The sequence below is a fragment of the Bemisia tabaci genome, unplaced genomic scaffold (genome assembly GCF_918797505.1).
Source record: "Bemisia tabaci unplaced genomic scaffold, PGI_BMITA_v3".
Classification (NCBI taxonomy): domain Eukaryota; kingdom Metazoa; phylum Arthropoda; class Insecta; order Hemiptera; family Aleyrodidae; genus Bemisia; species Bemisia tabaci.
In genome coordinates, this window is record NW_027311761.1 from 100,570 (window position 1) to 124,284 (window position 23,715).

The window sequence follows — 23,715 nt, forward strand, 5'->3', positions numbered from 1 at the left end:
TGATATGCATATCGATACGTGAGTATTTTTACACGTAGAATCCAATGTTCACGTCAGTAAGTCGACACATTTCGATTTTTTCGATTTTATACGGAAAATTGATGCTTTTTCGGGATTGAAATTATTATTGTCTCATGAAAAGTAAATGCACCCAAAATGACTATAGCCTATTGATTTTTACATATTTGCACTCACGAAATTGGTTGGTAAATTCAACGAGTGGGTGCATCGACTTGGTATATCAAGTTTCTGCAATTTTTTTACGGCAAATCGGTAGATTTTCGGGATGTAGATTGCTTACTTTCAATTCATGAATGAATAAAGCATGGACATGGTTGAACTTCTTTGCATGGAGATACGTTTAAAATAACAAAATCAAGACATCTAATGCATCTATTGCATTATCTAATGCAATTGCATTTATATCGAGTCAATTGCTTTTCAATAATATAACGGGATTTATAATGCCGGTGATTTGGGTATTTTAGCCCCAAAATACCTTTAAATCGACTTTATCTTTCAGGAGTTCGACAAAAATTTTTTCTTTCTTCGCTTAAATTATTACGTAGCACTTTTCTTTAAGAATCTGATAAGGTTTTGCTTGGGGCAGATCAAAAAACTTAAACTCGTTCGAATGGCTTTTTACATTCACAATACACGGTCTCGTCAAAGTGCGTCGTTGACCTCTCAGTGTTGGATCGTATGAATTCTCTTGTTGTGCTACTTACCTATTTTGAAATCTCTGTAAATGAAAACTAAAGGGGTTGATATGTGCGAGTTAATGACGCGCCTTATCAACACATTGTGTTGGAGTTCACTGCTTGTTTTTCTCTCTTTTCTTTTTCTTGTACTTTTTTCCCTTCCTTCTCTTCATTTGCTTATTTTAAATTTGTGTGTTATTGAGTGTCGCTCATGTTCATTAACTTCTCCACAACTACAGAGGGAACTATAAAGGTAAAAGCAGAAAACGTGCTGAAAACCCTAAGAGTCAAGTTCCCCTCCGTTTTCAAAAAGGGAAAAATTATTCGATAATACAAATCAGGGAGTATGCCAAGCAATTAGATCAAATAGATATCGATGCACTAGTGATATTTCGCGAAAAACATCATAACGAGAAAGAGACCCCTACAGAGTGGGACATCGACGAAAAGGGTAGAATAAAAAATATTTACAGCGCAAATTCTGCAGCTTTGAGATTAGAACTAGCAAAAAGAGGTTACAGTTACAATAACGATTTGCGGGTGGAAGATAATCGAAAGATCTTAGCGGAACTAGAGCGTAAGAAATTCGAAAATCAGGAAATTTTAGATAATTGTGGAGAAAATTCAGAGCATTATTACGAATCACCAATTCAGAGTCACGACACAAAGGAGTTCCCGAATTATACTTCAACTCCTGCGGGGACAGCGAGTTTAGACGACTTTACTCCATTTTGGAACGATTTTACAGGTGAACAAGAGGACCTGCTAGGCAATTTGTACGAAGAGCCAGAACCTTCGCGAGAATCTAGTTCAGTTAGTAATTTTTCTAAGGGCACGGTTAAAAACCCAAATACAGCTAAGAACTTGCACATCTACGAAAACACGGAAAACAATATGGCACTGGCAATTCCTAACGATTTTAAAAAATTCTTGAAGGCATTTGAGGATGCTCCCCAAAAATTTTCTGGTGATGGTTCGATAAGCATAATAAGTTTTTTACGAGACTACGAGAGATCTACAAAAGGCGAGGATGACCAATACCAGCGCGAAAACATCAGAAAATTTTTGACTGGGCGAGCAAAAGCTTTCTATGATAATGATGAGGAGGTTTTTGAAGGATCTGCGACTTTTAAAGAAGTTAAAGATAAACTGGTGGGGGAATTTGGAAACAAAGATCTGGACGGGAATAAATTTAGTAATCGTAAACAAGGGGAATTTGAGGACCCTTTAATCTACATCGAAGACAAAAGAACACTAGCTAGACGTCTAGATATTAAAGCTCCCGAAAAAACGATGACAAGTTTGATTATAGATGGGCTTCAGGAGAAATATAAAAATGCGATAGGGATGTGTAGTAATAACTCATACACGGAGTTAAAAACCAATGTTACGAGAGCAAAGCATATGTTGAAGGAAGACAATTTTTATACCAGTAAAACAATGAATGAAATAAGTGAAGTTAATCAAATACACAGGGGGCAATTTAATGACCACGCAAAACTTGAAGCTAGAGTAAAAGAGCTAGAGGGAGGAATGGGAATTTTGGTCACAAAAGTGGATTTAATCCAGGGGCATTTTGATGGAGTAGAGAAAACACTGGCATCTATATCAGACAATTTCATAAAATTGTGGCACCATTTAGGTGTATCTGATCAGTACCAGTTGCAGAGTTTCCAAATCCCCCCTCAGAGCCTTCAACAGCCTTCTCAGCAGGTTCAACCGAATTTTAACTACCCTCCAGGGAATCAGGCATTCGAGCTTCACAAAAATCAATGTAATCGATGTTTCAGGATGGGACATTGGGGCTACCAATGCAGAACAAATCCTATGGATAACCAAAACAATCAAAATGGGAATAATTATCCAAAAAACGGGGATTTTCCCGGCCAGAATTAAGTCTAGGTCGGGAGGAAGATAAAGAAATTGGGAAAATAGAAGTGCTTAACACAAAAAGAGAGCCCAAGGTATCACGAGAGCAAACAAAATTAAATATCTCATTTTTTTCAGATTATACAGGGAAGTCGATAAAATCTGCTCTTTACGAAGTTTTTGGCAAAGAAAACTGTCACATTTCCAGCATCGGGGATTACAAATTTCGATTTGAAGACATTTTAGGGAAAATTCGACAGGAACAAATCAATGAATCCCTTGGTGACGTCGTTTTAATCATGGGAGGCTCGAATAATGCATCAGATAAATTTCATGAGCTTCCAAAGAACTTTGATATTTCCTTTCTAGACAAATTAGCAGAGGAAAAAACTGTTATTATTTTGGGCGTTCCGAGACAAGAGAAAGCAAATGAGGTAGATTGTTTATTTTTAAATAAATTTTTAGAAAGCGCTACGGAGCAAAGCGGAAAATTGCATTTCATATCATTACAATCATTTGGTTTTGAAGACTGGACTCCTGGTAAACACCCAGAGCAGAGACTACTGACAGAATCAGCAAGATTCAAATTAGCAAATTTGATAAAAAACGTGATCGAGATTAAATGTAATAAATTTGTAAGGGACGCCTATCTAGACGTAGTTGATGTAAATACAGACTTAGAGGTAAATTTTGTTGAAAGTTCGGAAAAATGGCCGCATGAGGAAGAGTTTTCAATTTTCGAGTTTTCGACGGCATCGAAGAGCAATGTCACGGTCTCGGACAATGACGAAGCTTCAGTGACCTACAGGAAAACATATCAGTGTTTTTCGGTTCACGATGAGTGTGACGCTGACCTTGCTGACACAGAAATGGAGACGGTAAATGAAAACAAAAGTGGAGCGAGTGTCACTGACGCGCCAACGAACGCCGAAAGAATTGCGGAACTAGGTATAAACATTAATCCGGACTTGCCTGACAGTAGTAAACGCAAAATGGAAACCGTCGTGGTTGAGTTTGAGGAGATGTTTTTAACAAAGGAAGACATTTTTGGGTCTAATGCATCTTTGAGCAGTGTTTCAGAGACCTCCACGGAAATTGGCACAAACGAAGGGAGTGTCGCGCCCGTTACGGAGCGTGGAGATCCGCACATGTTCAAGATTTGCAAATCTGAGGAGGAACCAGCCGCATGTGGAACTCAGGAAGGATATCTTTACATTATTCAAATATTACCTATGAAATTCGTAAGTTATATCGTAACAAATGGTAAAAATGATCATTTTGATCACCAAGTAATTGGAATAGATGCATCAAAACTCTTGCATCAAAATTCTTCTTGGAGGAGATTGCCTCTTAAAGATTGGAGATTTAGGAGGAAATTCGATCCTGGGTGATACTATCAATCCAGGATTTTCGGTATCAAAACGTGTAACTTTTTTTTTATCCTAATAACGATGTTTTTTTTTACAGGCCTCGATGAAATATTCTTTGATTGTCAGATTTTTTTTTTTTTTTTGAAAACTACAAAACAAAAGAAACAAATTAGACATTTTCTGTTCCAGAGGTTTTTTCTTCGACTTTTTACCGAATTAAAAAATCGGACAGTTTTTATTCATCTTTTTACTATCATAAAAGGATGGACAGTTTTTCCGTCTGTTTTGTCTGATACAAAATGGCGGTGGTGGATGGCGTCGAGTTTCGACCCCCTCCCCTCCTTCCCAAGAGACCAGGGAATGGGGGGATTTAGCTGTATAAAAAAAAAACAATTAATTAGGACTAAAAATTGTATAAATAGGAGAATATTCGGATGGGTTGAGTTTAAAGAAAAAGAGGCTAGAAAACATCAAACATCAAAAACACAATGTACCACACTCTTTTAGAGTGCAAGTATGCAGATTATTTATTCTTAGATTCCATTTATTATGTATCTTTTATTCGGTTTTTTTTTGGAATCCTACTTTCCTGAGACTTTTTAAATTATGACCTCTTCTCAGTTTTCTTTTTTTTTTTTTTGAATAGTAAAAATGTATTTTGTAATGTATATATTTGTTCATTTCAGAAACTTATATTTTGAGGTGCTTCAATTCCCTTGAGTGGCAATGGGGATCCAGGATGATGCAGCAGTCGGTTGGGGGCGCTGGCGCAGAAGGAATCGTTCAGATGTCTAGTTCCAGGTGCGAGAACCGGACCGTTCACCCACTCAGTTGCGCAGTGTTGTGGAGCTGTCTGTTTACCCGTCCCGGCCGTTGGGTCCCATCTCGTGGTCTGACTGATCGTGGAGCCTCAGGACTAGGCTAGTTTTCCGGTCTGGAGCTATTCCTGGAGCATCAACATCGTCTCTCAGACTGGCTGCTGGTCTACGTCCCTAGGATGGTGTCATCCAGAGGGCCTATGGCAGTGCAGGATTCTCTAATCTGGAGCTACTGCGAGAACAACTTTCATTCTCTTCTCGGGCTGTCAAGCAGGAAGACTCTGCAGGTCTACATGGACGGAGGGCGCAGCTTTTGGACGTTCTTCCCTCAATCATGGCAGCGGACATTTTCTGTCAACCTGGGAGATGTCAGCGTCAGAAGCCTCTTCATGGTTGGTGTGGTGGGGGCGACTTTTGGGCGTTCTTCGCTCAATCTCGGCAACCTACTTTTCTTGGGAACCTTTCCTGCGGCGTAACGGACGAGGGTCATCGGCAAACCACGCACAAGGGACTGGACGGATGGCGATTCTGGAGTAACGGCAAGGCGCTCGGACAACCGACAGTTGGCGGCTGCTCGCGTTCGGCAGTTCACTCAGGGGGACCGGATGCATCAGTTTTTTTTTGTAAATTAGTTGTTAGTTTGGGGAAAATGTAAATATCAATATTATGGGGGGGACTATTGAAATTTTGTAACCTACTTTTAAGTATCTGAATACAGTAATGCAAGGGTTCTGACCACCGAGAAGTATGCATGGGGTGACGTATCTTCAAAATTTTGGGGTTCAGTGTACCGCCTACCGTTTAGTTTTTTTTTTCTTTTTTTTCTTAGGGAGGGGGCGTGTAGCGGAGACGTACTCTACCTTGAGAGTACGCCTCTGTTAGGAGCACCTCGGACATACGTGAGAGATCGCGTATTTCCGAGGTGATCGCAGATAGGTGCTTTGGTTGGCGCGTGCCGCGCCAGGGTTACATCTTTTGGGCATTACTATATAGCGGCGGCCTAGCGGCCAGCGAGGGGTCAGTGTTGCATACATGCGTACTTGCCGGTGATCGCCACCTTAGTGCTTTCTAGTCTCATCGCGAGTTAGGCTATTTCCCCATCCACTACGCCTTTACAGTATTGTAGAGCTACTGATCAGGAAATAATTTCTCTTGAGAATTAGTATAGACTTAGGTAAATAAATAATATCATTTTGATGCCAATGCCTTCTGTGCATTTGTGGAGACAAGGATACATACAGTGTTGAGATCAAGTGATGAACTTGGTTGATTGCACTCTCATTCATAGGCATCAAATGAACTACTTAATAAGGACGTTTACAGCTAGATTAGTGTGGGCTAATAAGTTGAACTGAAACTCTGATCTACAACAAGGAAATAATTTTTTATAGCCCTCTGCAACATCCAACTAAGCGCAGAAATCTTGTATGAAAGGCTCTGGCTTCAGGAGTGACAATGTAAGGTGGGTTATCAAAATCCCTTTGCAGACATGTCACGCAAAAACTGAAATCGTACTTCTGAACACTGAGAGCCCTCATGAGCGAAATAGCGCACAGCACAGCAACATTCTAGATAATAAAGCTCATCAATCGAAGATGTGAAACTCTATTACAACGACGCAAAAGCAAACATTCCCCAGTACATTTTTTTTTCATGTTTAAAATGGTACAAACGTTTCAATAATCTCAGCACATCGCGGTTGGTCGTGACTGATAAGGTTTTCTTTCCAACAATACACTAACAGCAAACAGCTGAACATCATAACATAACCTAAAATGTCTCTAAACGAACGTAGTCTCGCCGGATGTTTACTTTTTGCAGGCAAAGACCCCCTCGAAATGAGCAGGCAAGATACCTAATACCATCGACTTTCAGCACAATATTAGTCTCACACCGCACGGGGCGCCGGAAGGGCGCCGAGGAGTAACCAAAAAATCCAGAACAGGAATTTGAACTTCCCGCCCAGTTTCAAACAAATGTAATTTTAAAATGCAAAACAGAAAATTGACGAAACTTGGTCAAAATACGAAAAATATCATCAACTTTCATGAAATCTTTCTTCTCACACCGCAAGGGGCGCCGGAAGGGCGTCACGGACTCACCAACAAATCAGGAACAGGAATTTGAACTTCCCGCCCAGTTTCAAACAAATGTAATTTTAAAATGCAAAATAGAAAGTTGACAAAACTTGGTCAAAATACGCGAAATATAATCAACTTTCATAACATCGTCACCTTCCAGGCAAAGTATCACAAGCGCCATGCGACGTTTAAAAATTTCCGCCGCCATTTTATTTCTTTACTGAGAAATGGTTGGTTGAATCTGTTTGGAAATTTCACTAAATTTTATCGGCAGCACAAAGAAAATTCAGTGAAATTTTCGGACAGCTTCGTTGAACAATTTCTCTGTAACAAAATATAATGGCGGCGGAAATTTTTAAACGTCGCATGGCGCTTGTGATACTTTGCCTGGAAGGTGACGACATGTTACGTCTAACAACGCACGGGGCGCCGGAAGGGCGCCGCGGACTCACCAATAAATCCAGAACGGGAATTTGAACTACCCTTCAAATTTCAAATGAATGTAATTCTAAAACGCATAATAGAAAGTTCACGAAACTTGGTCAAAATACGCAAAATACCATCAACTTTCATCAAATGTTTCGTCTCAAACCGCACGGGGCGCCGAAAGGGCGCTATGGACTCACCAATAAATCCGGAACCGGAATTTGAATTTCCCGCCCGATTTCAAATGAATGTAATTTTAAAACGCATAATAGAAAGTTGACGAAACTTGGTCAAAATCATAGAGTACAATAGAGTCGCAAAGTACTGGATCGCCGATGAAGTCACTTTTCGAGGCTGTTTTGTCCAGTTCTCCGGAGACTAGTGTGCGGCGACTAGCGATGACGCATACGCAGAGACTCGCGCTCAGCGCTCCCCACTCCCGACAGTCCCGACTCGGCTCCGTTCGTCGGCTAGACACACACTGAACCAGCTAAAATAAGTAGGCCGGTAATAAGTCTGAAATTGAGTCCATATATGAATATTATCTCGGAGTAACATACATTAATGGATTCATTATGGCTTTGAATATCTATTTCAAGCAAAATTTGCACAAATTAATACCGATGGAATTTAAAAAAGTCGAAAAAACACAAGCAGTCGTTGATTTCTCCATAAGCCACCGTGTAAAAAAATGTCGGTTGGTTCACACTTGGTATAAGTCAGAAATTAAATTCCTATATGAATTTTATCCAGGAGTAATATACATCAATGGATTCATTATGACTTTGACTATCTAATTATAGCAAAATTTGCACAAATTAATATCGATGAAATTAAAAAATGTCGAAAAAACACGGGCAGTCGTTGCTTTTCCCGTAAGCCGCCGTGATAAGAAATGCCGGTTGGTTCACACTTGGTATAAGTCAGAAATTAAATCCCAATATGAATATTATCCAGGAGTAATATACATCAATGGATTCATTATGGCTTTGACTACCTTTAAATAGCAAAATTTGCAAAAATTAATGCTGATTGAATTATAAAATACCTAAAAAACACAAGTAGTTCTTGATTTCTCCATAAGCCGCCGTGTTACAAAATGCCGTTGGGTTCACAAATGGTTCACTATTTTCGGAGCACACGCGGCTCGGAAACGCCTGTTCATGGATTGGCTTCATCGCCGCTCCAGTACTTTGCGACTCTATTGTACTCTATGGTCAAAATACGCAAAATACCATCAACTTTCAGCACAATATTAGTCTAACACCGCACAGGGTGCCGAAAGGGCGCTGTGGACTCACCAATGAATCCGGAACAGGTATTTGAATTTCCCGCCCGATTTCAAATGAATGTAATTTTAAAACGCATAATAGAAAGTTGACGAAACTCGGTCAAAATACGCAAAATACCATCGACTTTCATCACATGTTTCTGTGATGAATGGAATCGGTGCAATAACAGGAAGGAATGAAGAACTGAACACGTAGGGTTTAGGCATGAATGAAAGACTGTATTGAACACCAAGAATAACTCGACAATACTCATACAACACACTGAATCAAAGCTAGATCATAACTATATGTGAACCTCTACCTGACCGCCATCAAGAGAACAGAATCACCAGACTCGGTGGGCTAACGAACACCAACACTCCTCTCAGGAATTGGTGAATGCTGGACATGACATCCACCCTTCACTCAAAAAAAAAAAAATATTTTGAGATTGAGTACAAAGATATGAGGGAGGAAAGAACAAAATATTTTTGTGTTCACACTACAAACATTATAAATAAGCCGTATTACGTTGCTTCTGAGATTGAGTACAAAGATATGTCGGAGGAAAGAAAAAAATGTTTTATGTGTTCAAATTACAAACATTATAAATCAGTCATATTATGTTTTTTTTTTTTAATGCCTACCACACTTTTAGACGCACGATTAATCTGATTGGCATGGACATGCTTTAAAACACCTTCAACTAATACTAAGTATCTATTCGGTCCGATAACTTTGGCAATAATGCCTTTAACTGCAGGAACCTTTTTATGGAATTTCACAAAAATTTTATTTGCATTCATTTAGAATAAGCATCACATAAGATAAAAAATTTTAAATTTCTTTGTTCATAGAAGTCAATGTGTACTCTTTCCATCGGGAATTTGGCTGATGGCCAGGGTGTATGAATTTTTGTTGAGCGGAAATTAACCTGAGTACAGGCAGAGCAATTATTACAAAGGGTTTCAATGTCCGTATTTAAAGTTGGCCACCAGACCACCGATCTGGCCAACAATTTGGACCGAACAATACCAGGATGCCCTTCATGAATAATTCTCAGTACCTGCCCCTGCAATTTAGTTGGAATAATAACCCTTGATGCAAATAAAAGACATTTATCTACTATGGTTATGGCATCTCTGACTTTGAAATATTTCTGAATAACAGGATTATTACGAAAATTGTCTTTCACTGGCCAGCCAACATGAGTATAATGGAATACTTTAGAGTACCTGTATAGCGAGAGTATGGACAGATCGCTTCATGGAGGGCTTACGGCCCAAAAGTGCAGCCACCCTTCTAACCAACTTCTAACGCACAAAATTTCACTGCCAGTCTGCAGATTCCAATTCTAACCATGATGGCAAAGAATGTACAGAAATGAGCGTTCTTCCGCGAAATTGAGTAAATTTATGCAAAAACTGAGTCAAACACGTGCTTAATAAACGACGGTTCGGAACAATAGTATTAGTAAATCGTTCTGGATAATTTAAATTCATAGGTTGGCTGCATTTCTGGGCCCTAACTTTATTCGCAGAAGCATCGGTGAAGGCCTGATGGATTTTCGGAGTTTCACATCTGTCCATACTCTCGCTATACAGGTACTCTAGAATACTTTAGACAATACAACATCATCTTGCGTTGCTAACGCAATAATTGAGGAATCAATAGGTAAATTAGGAGAAAGTTCTACATGAAATACTTCTTCAATTTGGTTTGGAGCCGGAAGTCGAGAGAGAGCATCAGCCGTTGCCATGAATTCACTTTTACGATGAACGATTTCGAAGTTGTACGCCTGAAGTAGTACAGCACAGTGCTGTAATCTTTGTCCCGTGCGTGTAGGTAGTCCTTTATCAGGGTTAAAGATGCGCTGTATAGCTGAATTGTCTGTGTAGAGTTTAAACGGACGTCCCCAGATGAACCGATGAAACTTGGTGACTGCGTACACCACTGAAAGACCTTCTCGATCATGCTGAGCGTAATTTCGCTGTGCTTGAGTAAGCGTAGAAGAAGCATAAGCCACTGGCCGATCAATTGGCTTGCCGTTTTCCATCTTCACTGTGTGGCTCAAAGTTGCGCCCACACCAACCGGACTTGCATCAGAATACACCACTAACGGTAAAGCTGGATCATAATGAATCAATAGAGAATTTGAAACTAGCAGTTCTTTGCATTTCTGAAAAGCCGCTTCACATTCTGATGACCACTCAAAAACCGTATTTTTGCAGCATAGATCTCTTAACGGACGCGCCACTGTGCTGAATTGCGGTAAGAAATCTGAATAGAAACCGATCATACCGAGAAAGGATCGCACTTCTTTACCATTTGTTGGGACTCTGTAGTTAACGACTGCTGAAGTTAGAGAAGGAGCAGGGGATCGCCCCTCCTTAGAAATGATGAAACCGAGATGTTCGATTTGCGTGACAAACCAATGGCATTTTGGCAAACTTAGTCGCACGTTGTGTTTGTCTAAACGTCCAAGAACTAAAAGGGTTGGATGCACGCACTCCGCTAAGTTTTTTCCTTGAATTAGGATATTATCGATGAAACACTGAGTGCCCGGAATGCCGAATAAAGTTTGATCCATAACGCACTGGAATATTGGAGCGCCGCTAGCTACTCCATACATGAGCCTACTTGGCTTGTTTAACCCACGATGAGTATTTAACACGCACAAATCTTGAGAGTCCGGATGCAGCTTCAATTGCGTGTAAGCATCTTTTAAATAAAGACTAGTGAATATAACTCCACCAGCCAAGTTAGCGAACAAATCATCGGGACGCGGTAAAGGATATTGATCAACCCGTAACTGAGGATTCAGGGTCCTCTTAAAGTCGGTACACACTCGCACACCGCCGCTGTCCTTCTTTTCGACTGCCACGACCGGAGAAGCCCATTCGGCTTGTCGAATTCGCACTACTTTGCCAGATTTTTCCCATTCATTGAGTACCGTATTTACTGGCTCAATTAAACCGAACGGCAATGTATAAGCCTTATCGAAAACTGGAATCGCACTATCTTTCAGAAGTAGTCTTGCTGAATGACCTTCTATAACTGTATCCGCAATAGTATTGAATGTCCGAGGAAATAAGGATTTCAGTTCGTCAACGGACGGAGAATTCACTTCATGAATGTTAGCTACCATCTCTGGCGTAGAAAACATAGTGAGATCAAACGCTTTTCTCCAATTCGGAAAAATTGAATCTAACCACAAACGACCCATGAGTGGAATTGCTTTTTGTTCACTTGCATGAACAACTAAAGGTAAGTTGAAATTGTTACCTGAAGATTCGACCAACATGTTAGCTTGGCCTTCCACTTGTACTGTGCCGGTGATTGACGATATCACTGTTGAAGAGGGAGTTAACACGACATTCGCGAAAGATTTGCGGAAAATTGAATTGTGCATAATGCTTGCTCCCGCACCTGAATCAATTTCCATTTCGATTGGAACTTTGTTAATCAACACTTTCATTGTGAGCGGTGCCGAACTAATATTAGAAGAATGAACAACAAGAGAAGTTGAGTTAACCTTTGATCTTGCCGAGATCATATGCACTTTTGAATTGTGAATTACATGAGAATTAGAATTAACTTCTGATCTTACCGAGATCATATGACTTTTGGAATTATAAGGATCACATGTTAATTGAGAATCGAACGAATAGAGACTAGGTCTCCCACAAATTTCGGAATTAACCTTCTCGTGAATGTAATTAACTGGAACGTACAAGAGTTCATCTACTTCATCATCCACCGTTTTGTTGACACTTGCTTGATGGGCGTTGGTCCGTTTTCGGTTGTCCACACTTCGATCCGGAGAACTTTTCTTGGATTGTTGTTGACGAGACGCTTGCCTGCAAACCTCCTTGACGTGACTTTTGATACCGCAAATGTCACAAGTGTAATTGATAGCAGGACAAGTGTTGACATTATGTGGTTTCCCACACCGATGACACGCACCATACCGTTTAGAACCATTGTTGGACGATGATGTGCTGTTGGTTGATTTGTGTTGATTATCAGGAACGTTTGACCGTTGTTGAGTGGAATTGTTGGAACGCGATTGCTGTGAATTCCTCTTCTTGTTATTACTGTTCGTATGATGAATGCTGGAATCACTCGTAGCCACAGCTTGGGCTAGAGCTCGAGACTCTTTTTGAATCGCCTCTAATTGAAGTGCTTTAGTCTTTGCAGATTCAAACGTTAAGGCCTGCATAGAAATAAGCTTTTGTTGCGTTTCTTTGTTGCGAATCCCAGCAACAAATCTATCAAGGATTGCTTCAGAGTAGTGCTCACCAAAATCGCAGGGAGCAGCTAAATCTTGAATAGCACTAATAAATTCAGAGATTGATTCTGTCGCACTCTGGTTTCTCTGCCCAAAAAATAACCTATTAGCATGCTTTAGTTCTGGGGGGTCGTATCTTGTTACCAGAATTGACTTTAATGCTGGAATCGACTTTTGGTTTGGCCGGAGTGGCAAACAAGTAGTTCGTAATACTTCATATGCCCTTGTGCCAATTGTGGAAAGGAATAGAGCCCTTTTTGATTATGAGCTCCATATTGAGGTACTGTACCTCCCGCTGCCGGTGCTGCTGGTGCTGGCTCCTCTGGCACACCATAGGCCATACAAAATTCCTCGAATAGCTGGTACCACGCTTCGAATGTAGAGTCACTTGGGTTGAACGCTTTGATGTTTGAATACATAGGGTAGAGAATAAGCTGGTCTCCCATCTTGATGTTGAATAGATGAGTGAACTAATGAAAAGAGAATCTGTAACGTGAATTACGAAAGGATGAATTGTATTACCACGTGCACTGCCGCATGAGAACGTAGGGATCCTCGTCGCCAATTGTGATGAATGGAATCGGTGCAATAACAGGAAGGAATGAAGAACTGAACACGTAGGGTTTAGGCATGAATGAAAGACTGTATAGAACACCAAGAATAACTCGACAATACTCATACAACACACTGAATCAAAGCTAGATCATAACTATATGTGAGCCTCTACCTGACCGCCATCAAGAGAACAGCATCACCAGACTCGGTGGGCTAACGAACACCAACACTCCTCTCAGGAATTGGTGAATGCTGGACATGACAGTTTCGTCTCACACCCACACCGCACGGGGCGCCGAAAGGGCGCTGAGGACTCACCAATAAATCCAGAACCGGAATTTGAATTTCCCGCCCGATTTCAAATGAATGTAATTTTAAAACGCATAATAGAAAGTTGACGAAACTCGGTCAAAATACGCAAAATACCATCAACTTTCATCACATGTTTCGTCTCACACCGCACGGGGCGCCGAAAGGGCGCTGTGGACTCACCAATGAATCCGGAACAGGTATTTGAATTTCCCGCCCGATTTCAAATGAATGTAATTTTAAAACGCAAAATCGAATGTTAACGAAACTTGGTCAAATATCCCCGATGCTATCAACTTTGAGCACAAGTGTAGTCTCACCCCGCACGGGGCTCCGGGAGGGCGCCATGGACTCACCAATAAATCCAGAACGGAAATTTGAATTTCCCGCTATTATTCGCGGAAACGTCCGTTGTTTGGCGGGAAATTTAAACGTTCTTTTGGAGGGGAGCGGAGAGGAAAGCGGCCTCCATCCGCTTCATGTGGTAGAAGACTCAAAGAAAAAATATGGAGAAGGGAATGATACTTCATTCTGCAGGAGAGTTTAATTTCATGAATTTCTTAGGGGATTTTCACGGAACCCTCAATGATTGAGTATCCGATATTTTCAAGTGATACTTAATGTTTTTTGGAAGAAAGTAAAAATGAATGTTAGAAAAAATAAAATATTCCGTATTTATCTGATTTCTATTATTCTATAAATGAAGCTCATGGAACTGTTCAATATTCCAAACATATGGTTCTGCGCAGTACGAGAATTATACATACTTTTTGTGTGAACTCTGGATCCAAGAAAATTTATTTTATAGTGTGACCTTAATACGATAATTCGAGCAATTTTTATAATTTTTCTTTATTGCGTTATTCATTTATATCCAGTCAAACTTTTGCGTAAAATTCAAATATAGGTGTTCAAAACACAGATCTCTAAGTGGGTACAGAAACAAATGGTTGAAGTGAATTTGAAATTTGCTGGGAACACGGAAGTGAGTCGTAAGTGCAGTCCTGGATGAGCCTCAAGACACATAGGATCTTGTACTAACCATGGATCATACACAAAAGCATTTACAGCTCTCTTCGCTATCACATCAGAATTAAGCACATCTGTCCCTCAACCCTTCAATATAGCGCTGTGCTTGAGTACTGTCTCTGTTTATTTTAATGGACGACCTATGAAAGGAGACTCAGGTGAAAAAAATTATTAGAAAGTGAAAAGTAAATGAACTGAAGAAGAAAAATGCTTCTCCACAATCTTCATGTATTTTTTTGTTTTTGACAAGAATGTAATTTTATCCACAAATTTAGATTATTTATGCTCCATTATCTCTCCTTAGGACATTTTGAGTTTCTTGAGCTAGGTAAGATATTGCTTCATGAACATTCTCAAATTCATTTTTTGCTAGGAATTAGCAAATAAAAAAAACCTTAATTATGGTGGGAAGAAAGAATGCATCAGAGAGATGAATGTACATACTGATATGATTTTATTCAAAACAGAAATTATTCCTACATATCCTCTTAGAGTTAAGAAAAAAGATTTGAAAAGTTAAATTGAGCAACATGGCTACGTGAAACATTAACAGGAACAGAACTTAAATTTTAGTCAACAATCTGTTTAGAAAGAGACATTGATATTTAAATATATATTAATTTATCCAAAAGATACTTTGAAAGAAATTTTCCAGACGGGGAACCAAACTTGGTTAACATTACCTGAAAATTACTCACGAGACCAGAGTGTTCATCTATAGGCCCTATCGACAGCTCATTTGTCAAGGCTTACAAAATTGCGTGTTATCTTCAAGACTGGACATCTGCTTAAAAAAAGGAGAACCTTTTGAGGGTTGCCCTTATTGCCTATGGGGGGGGGGGGGACTTATGATTTACTCTGACTTGTGATAACTGTTAGGTTCACTGTTGCAATGGGGTCTTGATTAGTCACTACGGTGGTTACTGCTGAAGCTAAGGGCAGGCTTGAGGCTGTCAACAAGTTTCATTTGTGTGGGAGTAGGCCGCGAAATTCGTTGTGGGATGAGCTTAATAAAAGATAATGCTTGTCTTGTAGGAAAATGGTTATGACTGAACGAACCATTTCATGTTTGAATAATTGAAGGAGCATAAAGTAAAACTTAGGAAAAAGACAACAAAATTATAATAAATTGAATGCTATTGCATCTTTCAACCGATGGGAAAAATGGGTAACAAGGCAAAATTATGATTGAACCCTGATCTAAACTAAAATTGCGCCTGTGAATTTCCTTCCTTCTTTTCAAAGACTCATTTTCGGTAATGATTCAGGGGTGCATTCAATTATTTACAATGAAGATAGTTCGTGAAAAAATCAATACTTGTCAAGGTGTATGTACAATTGATACGTACATTGACTAATTCCAAATTTGCACAGTGGTATGTAGCAAATGAGAGATTTCTTCCTGACTACATGGCGACAAGAAACCTGAGTGAATTCCAGGGAAATAACAAATTAACATATCACTAGAAAGAGTTTAAGTACAGGCCCTTCAGATCCAGCGTCTTTTCTTTTTCACAAAATATCTACAACACTTTGCACCAAGTTATCAAAGAGGACAAAGTAATAATTCACAGCATATTTACAACAACATCTCCATACACACAGAGGTGTGCAAGGAGTTGAAAATTAAATTTTTAAGTAACAATAACAATAATATGTACCTACATGAACTAGTATTAACTTGGGGCGCTAGTATTAACAAAAAATAAATTGCTTTCTGACTAAATGACAAAAATAGGACATTGGTAACAATTGAAGAAAACAGATTAATTAGCACACCAGTGGATAAGGCTCAGGAACTAACGCTTCAGAACAATCGCTTTCTCTTCCTTACCAATTATTTACATCACTTTGCACTAAGATTCCAATGAAGAGGAACTAACAATGTTCAATATATTTGCAAGTTTGTCACCTCCATACAAACAGTACCGGATGAAAAGCCACATTGAACAACGAAACTTTTAATGCAAATGCTACAGCCAAAATGGTAAAATTGACCCCAGTTGGTTCACCTTTTCCAGGGTGCGCGACGATGCGAATGACTGTGCGATGCACCGTGCGCATATCATAGGTTTGTTTGCCGCTCCTTCAACGTGATCCGCTGTGTTGTAGTGGGCAGGGACAGCGCCTCACACTCTGTTGATTCCAGGTTCGAATCCCAACCTCCCTTGTAGCAAAAGGTTCTTTTCTGCATACTATTTAGAATCGAAATAGCTTCTGCATATAGCGTGTTTTACCTTCTTTTTGAGCAACTACACGCCGTGGAATAGAATGCTTTTTGGAGCATCCTCGCTCATCGTCTCGGGGATGGGGTTCGATTCCGGGAAGGACTGACCCGCGCTCACCCTCGTCATCCACGCTTCACTCCTCGCCACTCCTCGCTAATTGCAGCATGCGAGAATGAGTGGATGCGCGTGCTACCGATAGAGGGTAACTGTTTCATGACCCCTGTTGAAATTTTGGCCTAACTGGCAGGCATTTTTTCGGAATCAGAGGCATTCTCTACCCGAAAGGTTCTTCCTTTAATCCAAGAGAGCGCGCCTCTGGAGCATCTCCCGAAAAATGACATTTTTCCCCCGTAATCATTAAATTTTAAGATTAGGAACCAATTTTTATGAATTCTCTCATCGTTACCATGTAGAATGTATAGTCCCGGAAATTTTAACGTATAATTCCATAGTTTAGATAAAAAAACGAAAGAAATACCATTAAAAGCGCAAAGAGCGTTTAGAATTTCCAACTCATTCCAACCGGCCTCGTACTACACTGCAATGTGCAACTCGACTAGGTCCAAACAAGAAAAGCATCACACGTTTTCTCGTCAAAATTTGACGTAGAGAACATTCACATTACGGGAAGTTCGGAGGTCAACTCGTAAAAGATACGGTAAGAGATTTTTTCCAAAAAGATCCAATGGAGATTATATTCTACGAATGACGTATTTGTGAGTGATTTTTTTTTTTTTTTGAATTGATGCTCATTGAAAACTTTTACATTTTTTTAGGATTTAATTTTTAGACCACCCGTTGAGTAATTTGTTCCTGCGGTAAAATTTCGAGGATGAAACATATTGCATGCCACTTCAATCCTTACCTTGCATGCCCAGCGGCTCATTGCTGTCCTAAAATATCAAGGCTTCCTTAACAAATGCAATTCTTATGGCTTAAGGAGACCTTAATGTTTAAAGGGCGACTATGAATACGACCCTAAGCCTTGAAGTTAAATGGATAGACGGGTTTACCGATGCAGTTTAACCTGTTAAAGCGAGGACAACCTTTTTTTTTTTTTATTTTCAACAGTGTTCAACAGCGCTCTCCTAATCGAAACAAAAACTTAGATTTCACCCTTCATGGAAATTCTTAAAATCGGCCGATTTGATCAGGGCACGCGTGGTAATAACTAACCAATCAATTTCATTTAACTAACACAGACTGTGAAGTCAAATGTATTTTATCTGAAGCAATACATCCATCATGATTTTTACCATTCGATTATCATCACGTAAAGTGTTTTTACTCATGTTTCAAGTAAAAAATTTAACCAATTTCAAATAAAGAAATGTGTGACATTGCAGAACGGAGCGCTTTTTGGGATATGTTGGGTTATGGCGCGAACTACTATCACAAATTCTCAATTAATGAAAAATATTCTGCTGAGATACCATCAGTCTATATTTCTTTGCTACAATCGTTATTTCCAGAGAAAGTACTCGAGCGGTGAAGTAATTTCTTATTTGTAGCCAGCCACCATTACTATAAGCTCTCTTACCTCCTCTTCCATTTTTTTTCACAGTAGCTCTACCGTCCTAGTGGGTCAATGTTCATCATTTTTACGACAATTGATAGCATACAGTCCCCGGATATGCCCCATTTATCTACATTTTGAAAATATGACCTCCTAAAGATCTACAGGGCTGATTTTCGTGAGTTTTGCAGTGCTTGATACAATTAGTGTCCCTAGATGAGTCCGTTCTCTTTAGATTGACTCTCAGGAACCTGGAATCCAGGCCACAAGGAGCGCGAAGCGCGATCTCCGAGGGTTGGGCTGGTAGCGGCCAGGGGGCACAGGCACACCCGCTAATTTAAACAGCCTTCTGTAATCAGACCAGTAAGCAAAGGGAATGAGAAGTTAAAATAATCATACGTGACAATCTTTTTCATCCCTTGGTTTTTCTCACTAAGCCTGTTCTGGTCCGGGATCGGTATCTCCTTGATTTTGAATTGACATTCACATGCCTGCCAGCCGTTGGAGATGGGCCGACAATACCAACACTTGCCCTCACTTTCTTCCCTTTTTGCTGTAGTGCGTAAGGTCAAGGACCCATGACTTTTGTGCCTCTATTCTGCCGAAAAACGCCGCATGAGCCTTCAAAAATTGCCAAATTGCCTTTGTTAAGAAATCTATAATCTTCCATTTCGGAACGTCCCTGACTACCTGACGATTTCTACACGGTGTTGCAACACCGAAGCACCCTTGATCGTTGGTTGAGGAACCTCGAGTTAATACCACTCCTATTGTTCTTCGTGATGAACCGTGAAGACTTTCGCCGCAGACCCTTTTCTCTTCTTTCAGCAATGATACAAAAAATTTTAATTGCTCAAAATATTGCCAATTTTACCTCAGAATGAATTTCAGAGTCAAATTCTGAAGAAAACTGTATAAAAAAATACACAATTTGAATAATTTGATTGAATTTTGACCTCTATCCCGGCTAAGTCTGAGAGTTTCCGACACACATAAAATTCGTTGTAACCCTCGATTTTTACATTTCAAAAATATTTTCTTTCAGAATTTCACCCTGAACCTGATTTTGAGGTGAAAGACGCAATTTTGTGATTACCTTGAAATTTTAGTATGAAATAAAGGAGAAATGGGTCACGGTACAGAGGTCACAAGGATTTTGATTCTCTTGACGGAAAAAGAGCCGAGCCCTCTAGCCTGGGCCTCCAACTGCATTGTTCGTCCTTCGCCGTTACCATTTGCAGGATTAACTCGTAATGATGACTCACTTTCCAGGGACGATCCGAAATGGAACGGAGTATATTTCATCTTCACTTACGAATATTTTCCTTCCAATTTTTTAAGATAATTTCACAGTAATTGAAAATTTTAAAGGAGAATTTGTATGACTTCCTTTAAATATAAATATTTTACCGGAGAAGTTTAAAAAAATTTGAGTGTCCACATTCTTCCTCAGCATTGCAGCATTGGTTATGGTCTCCACGGTGACTCGACGCCACGTCTCTTTATCTTTATCCCCGCACAATTTAGTTTCTACCATTTGGTACTCATTTTGTGGCTTCCTTGATTTTTTAAATCATTTTTAATAAGTTTTTAAAAACTCTTAAAATTTTATCGTACAATATGATTTTATACAATCTCAAGAAATTTTTCACCCCCAATCGTAACAGAATTACATCGACAGTTCATTCTTTTACGGTTGGACAACTAGGAAAAATCTCAAGAAATTTTACCGAAATAGATTGCTTAGAAAATGATTTTACGTCATTGACTCCCCCCCTCACTCGCGCCAAAAAAATTGCTCGGGTTTCGGTCAGGTTATGATAAGAAAAAATTTAAGTATTGCAGGGTTTTTTTAAATGTTCTACTTGATTCAGATATGGCAATATAAGAAATTATCACTTCAATGTACTATTGGATATACGAGTAGAGTTGAAGTACCCTAAGATATACATAGAATGTGCATCAATTTATGACGCATTTGCTTCAACACTTTCAACTTTCTGGACACCCGTGTATTTTTTAATTATTTTGTAACTAATGAAATTTTCAAAGGATGCTGAAATTGTTGGGCTGATTGTGAGTTTCGAACTAATTTTTGCATCCGAAAACTTTCTGCGCTCCTGACCATATGAGGACGCTGACTCTCCCTTAACTTCACCAAAACAAGGGATTCTAAGGAGCCCCTATAAGCAATATTTTGTGACCTCTTTCAATTTTTGTAAAGGAATATCGTAAAACAATCTTGGAACCTCTCATGATTTTTTCCCCAAGAGGACCTTCTTAACGCCAAGACGCTTAAACAGGACGAGGAAAAGTAGGTACAGTATTCACTGATTAGGTTGCATAAACCCACAATTTAATTGGATTAACGATTTAAGAATCCGCATGTTCTACAACATTTAGGGATTTTTAGAGGAAACATGATGACGATTGGCCCATTATAATGACTCCTCCTTACGAGGTTAACATAGAAATTCAGTGGATTACGTAAAAAAGGTGTTTTCTTTAATTTTTGTCAATTTGTATAGAATTACGTAAAATATCTAAATTTTGTGTCATTCTATGAGTTTGATTGAACTGTATCTGACAGTGATACTCTACATATGAATATATGCGAATTCAAAATCTGGTACGCGCCATTAGGGTTGCTTGTATTATGCCAAAAAATTCCAGTGGTCTGAGATTAACAACTCTTGACGTGGAAATAAAACAAAAATGTAAACGCCCAATAAAAATTGCATGAATGATTTTTTTACAGAAAAAGGGACACCCAGGTAAAATCTGAGCATACACACATACATAAGAGGCGCTATCTGGCGCTTTGCGACGCCTAATCGCCACCAAACTCAGTCCTCCTCACAGGTCATCAGGGAGTTGGCACTCCCTCATCTCATCCATAACCCCCTGTCGCCAATCTTTCTTCGTCTCCTCCCAGGAGGAACCCAATCAAGCATCTTTTTTGGCAGCCTCTCTTCCGTCATCATATTGACATGACCGTATCAGACAAGCTGCTTGGTCATGACGTCGAACACGATGTCATTTTCGACTTCCATTATCTGACACGTAAAATCACTTCCAAATCTGAGCAACACGTAATAATTTCGCTCACCAGGTGTTGAATATCTTTTCTTAAATGTCTCATTTATTTAGATTCCGGAAAAAACAACTTCTTAAGATAGCAGTCTGTGAGGTCCAAAAAACAACTACAGATTGAGAAAGAGGAAGCTCAACCGATTTCGAGGTATTTTCATTTTGCTATATGGGAATAATAGTGGGGAAGGGGCAGGGGGGAGAGAGTCTGTAGTAAAAAAAGAATCAGAAACGTGATTCTAACCGGCCGGAATCTGGAACTAAAGATCCGCCTCTGGATCCGGACTAAAGATCCGCCTGTGAATCCGGAAGATTACACGGATTGCGGTGCACCCTTGAACAATGCTGCCAAGACTCATGTTACCCACCTTTATGTTATCCGGAATCGCGCATATTTTGTGTCTCACGTGGCACCTTCGTTTAACGAAAAAGGTAGTTCCGGACAGCGTTGCCGATCATGATAAAATTAGAGGTTGAACTGTGATCACGGATTTTCAGTGGGTGGTTTTTTTTTATTCGAATCGAGTGTTCGGCGATTCTTTTGGCTACCAGTGCACGTCTTTTTTATTTTTTGTTTAATGCCAGTAGGTAGAATTAAAAAGAATCAAAACATGTTTAAATCCTTTTGAAACACAATGGGCCATATGTCTAGACAAAGGTATGAATTAAAGCACAACGCTTTACATGAATTACAAATATTCTCTTCAAAATTTTACGAGGAAAACAAATCATAAGACGGGAAGACTGAAAATCAACACTTGAACAAGATATAAGTTTTTTTCTATCAATATTGGTGAAATAAAAATGACGTCATTTGTATAATCGAACTTCCCGTCCAGATCTGTGTAAAAGAGACTTGTTTAGGAGTATACCTATGTCTTAGGGTACCTACATGTTTGATCTCGTTTATGAGCAGTTCTTTGGTCTCAAAACTTCGCGTAGTGTTAATTGTTTTTTATGTAAGATTTTGAAGAGAAAACATGTGACGTTTTCTTCTACTTCAGATCTTGTCTAGTGGTTTATTGTATGGCCTTTGAGATTGTTTTATCGGCAAAAATGTCAGCTGCACACCATGTCGGCGGGCCTGGGTTCCAAGGTTCGATTAGTTCCTGTTCCCCTAGCTAATTTGGCGACATATCTTACAAAAATGTAGCTATAATTTCTTAAAATTATAGAAAAAGAGAAAAGTCATCAGTTAACAATGTAATGAGCATGCCAAATCGTGTCCTTAAGTTTGGTGTCATGCTGCGTTAAAACTTTAGGAGATTAATCGTTGCTTCTAAAAGTTGCAAACTAGGTACATTTCCACTGTTACTGTGTTCTTACTGCGTGGAGTTGAAGATACTTGAAAAGTGACTCGAGAATCCGGAGGTTTTTTTTTTACATGTAACCGGAAAATCGCGCGGCATAGAAATGCGAATTTGTCACCAAATCCTACATCAAAGTGAAGATGGCATGTTTTCATCCTATACCCCTCATTAAAAGTTAGTATTTTATGTTGTTGGGAAAATAGGCCTAGTAGATGGTATAACCCCACCAACGAAAATTTCCTCGAAAGTAAGATTTGCGGTTTTGGACGGCGTCTGTTTGTGACTGCATAATATACGTGTTTGCATGAATTATCATGCGCGTTTTCACTATGTCTATACCTGCAGCATAAAACCCTCATAATTAAAGTAACAAAAGATAGACCAAGTGAATAGACTATGAAGGAGTAAAATGGCACCCAACTACGATGGAATCATTAAAAAAGTTTGAAACCTACTCTTTAGGGAGCAGTTTGCACAGTTTGGAACACGCTTTTACGGATTTCGCGCGGGTAGGCTGTAAGGGCAGTGTCCGTCACCACACTTGGAAACAAGGAACGGCAATTTCTGGTCAACGAAAACTGACAATTCCAAACATAATATTTATAAATGCAATCTGCAAATCGATGTGACAGAGAAATGGACTGAATGGGCATGGACACTATCAGACAGACCACGTTTTGCTTGTAAACAAACAAAAATTAACAACAACTAATCGGCAACTAGCATTTACCGGCAACCACGGAGGCAGCCTGAAGTTGCTAGTTCGTTTCCGGTGTTAAAAAAACTGCTCTCAGACGCGCGGTAAATTTGAAAAAGCATGTTCTAAACTGAGGTAATTGCGCACTAAGGAA

At 39.5% G+C, this 23,715-nt stretch overlaps 1 protein-coding gene across 1 annotated transcript; it reads right to left on the reverse strand.

Annotated features, from left to right (window-relative positions):
• Positions 1-10,145: 10,145 nt before the first annotated feature.
• On the reverse strand, positions 10,146-13,273 carry LOC140225878 (uncharacterized). Its single transcript, XM_072305868.1, has 2 exons — positions 13,112-13,273; positions 10,146-12,914 (listed from the first exon to the last, which is right to left on the reverse strand). Exons 1-2 carry the CDS (start codon positions 13,271-13,273, stop codon positions 10,146-10,148), a joined length of 2,931 nt encoding a protein of 976 aa, XP_072161969.1.
• Positions 13,274-23,715: the final 10,442 nt, after the last annotated feature.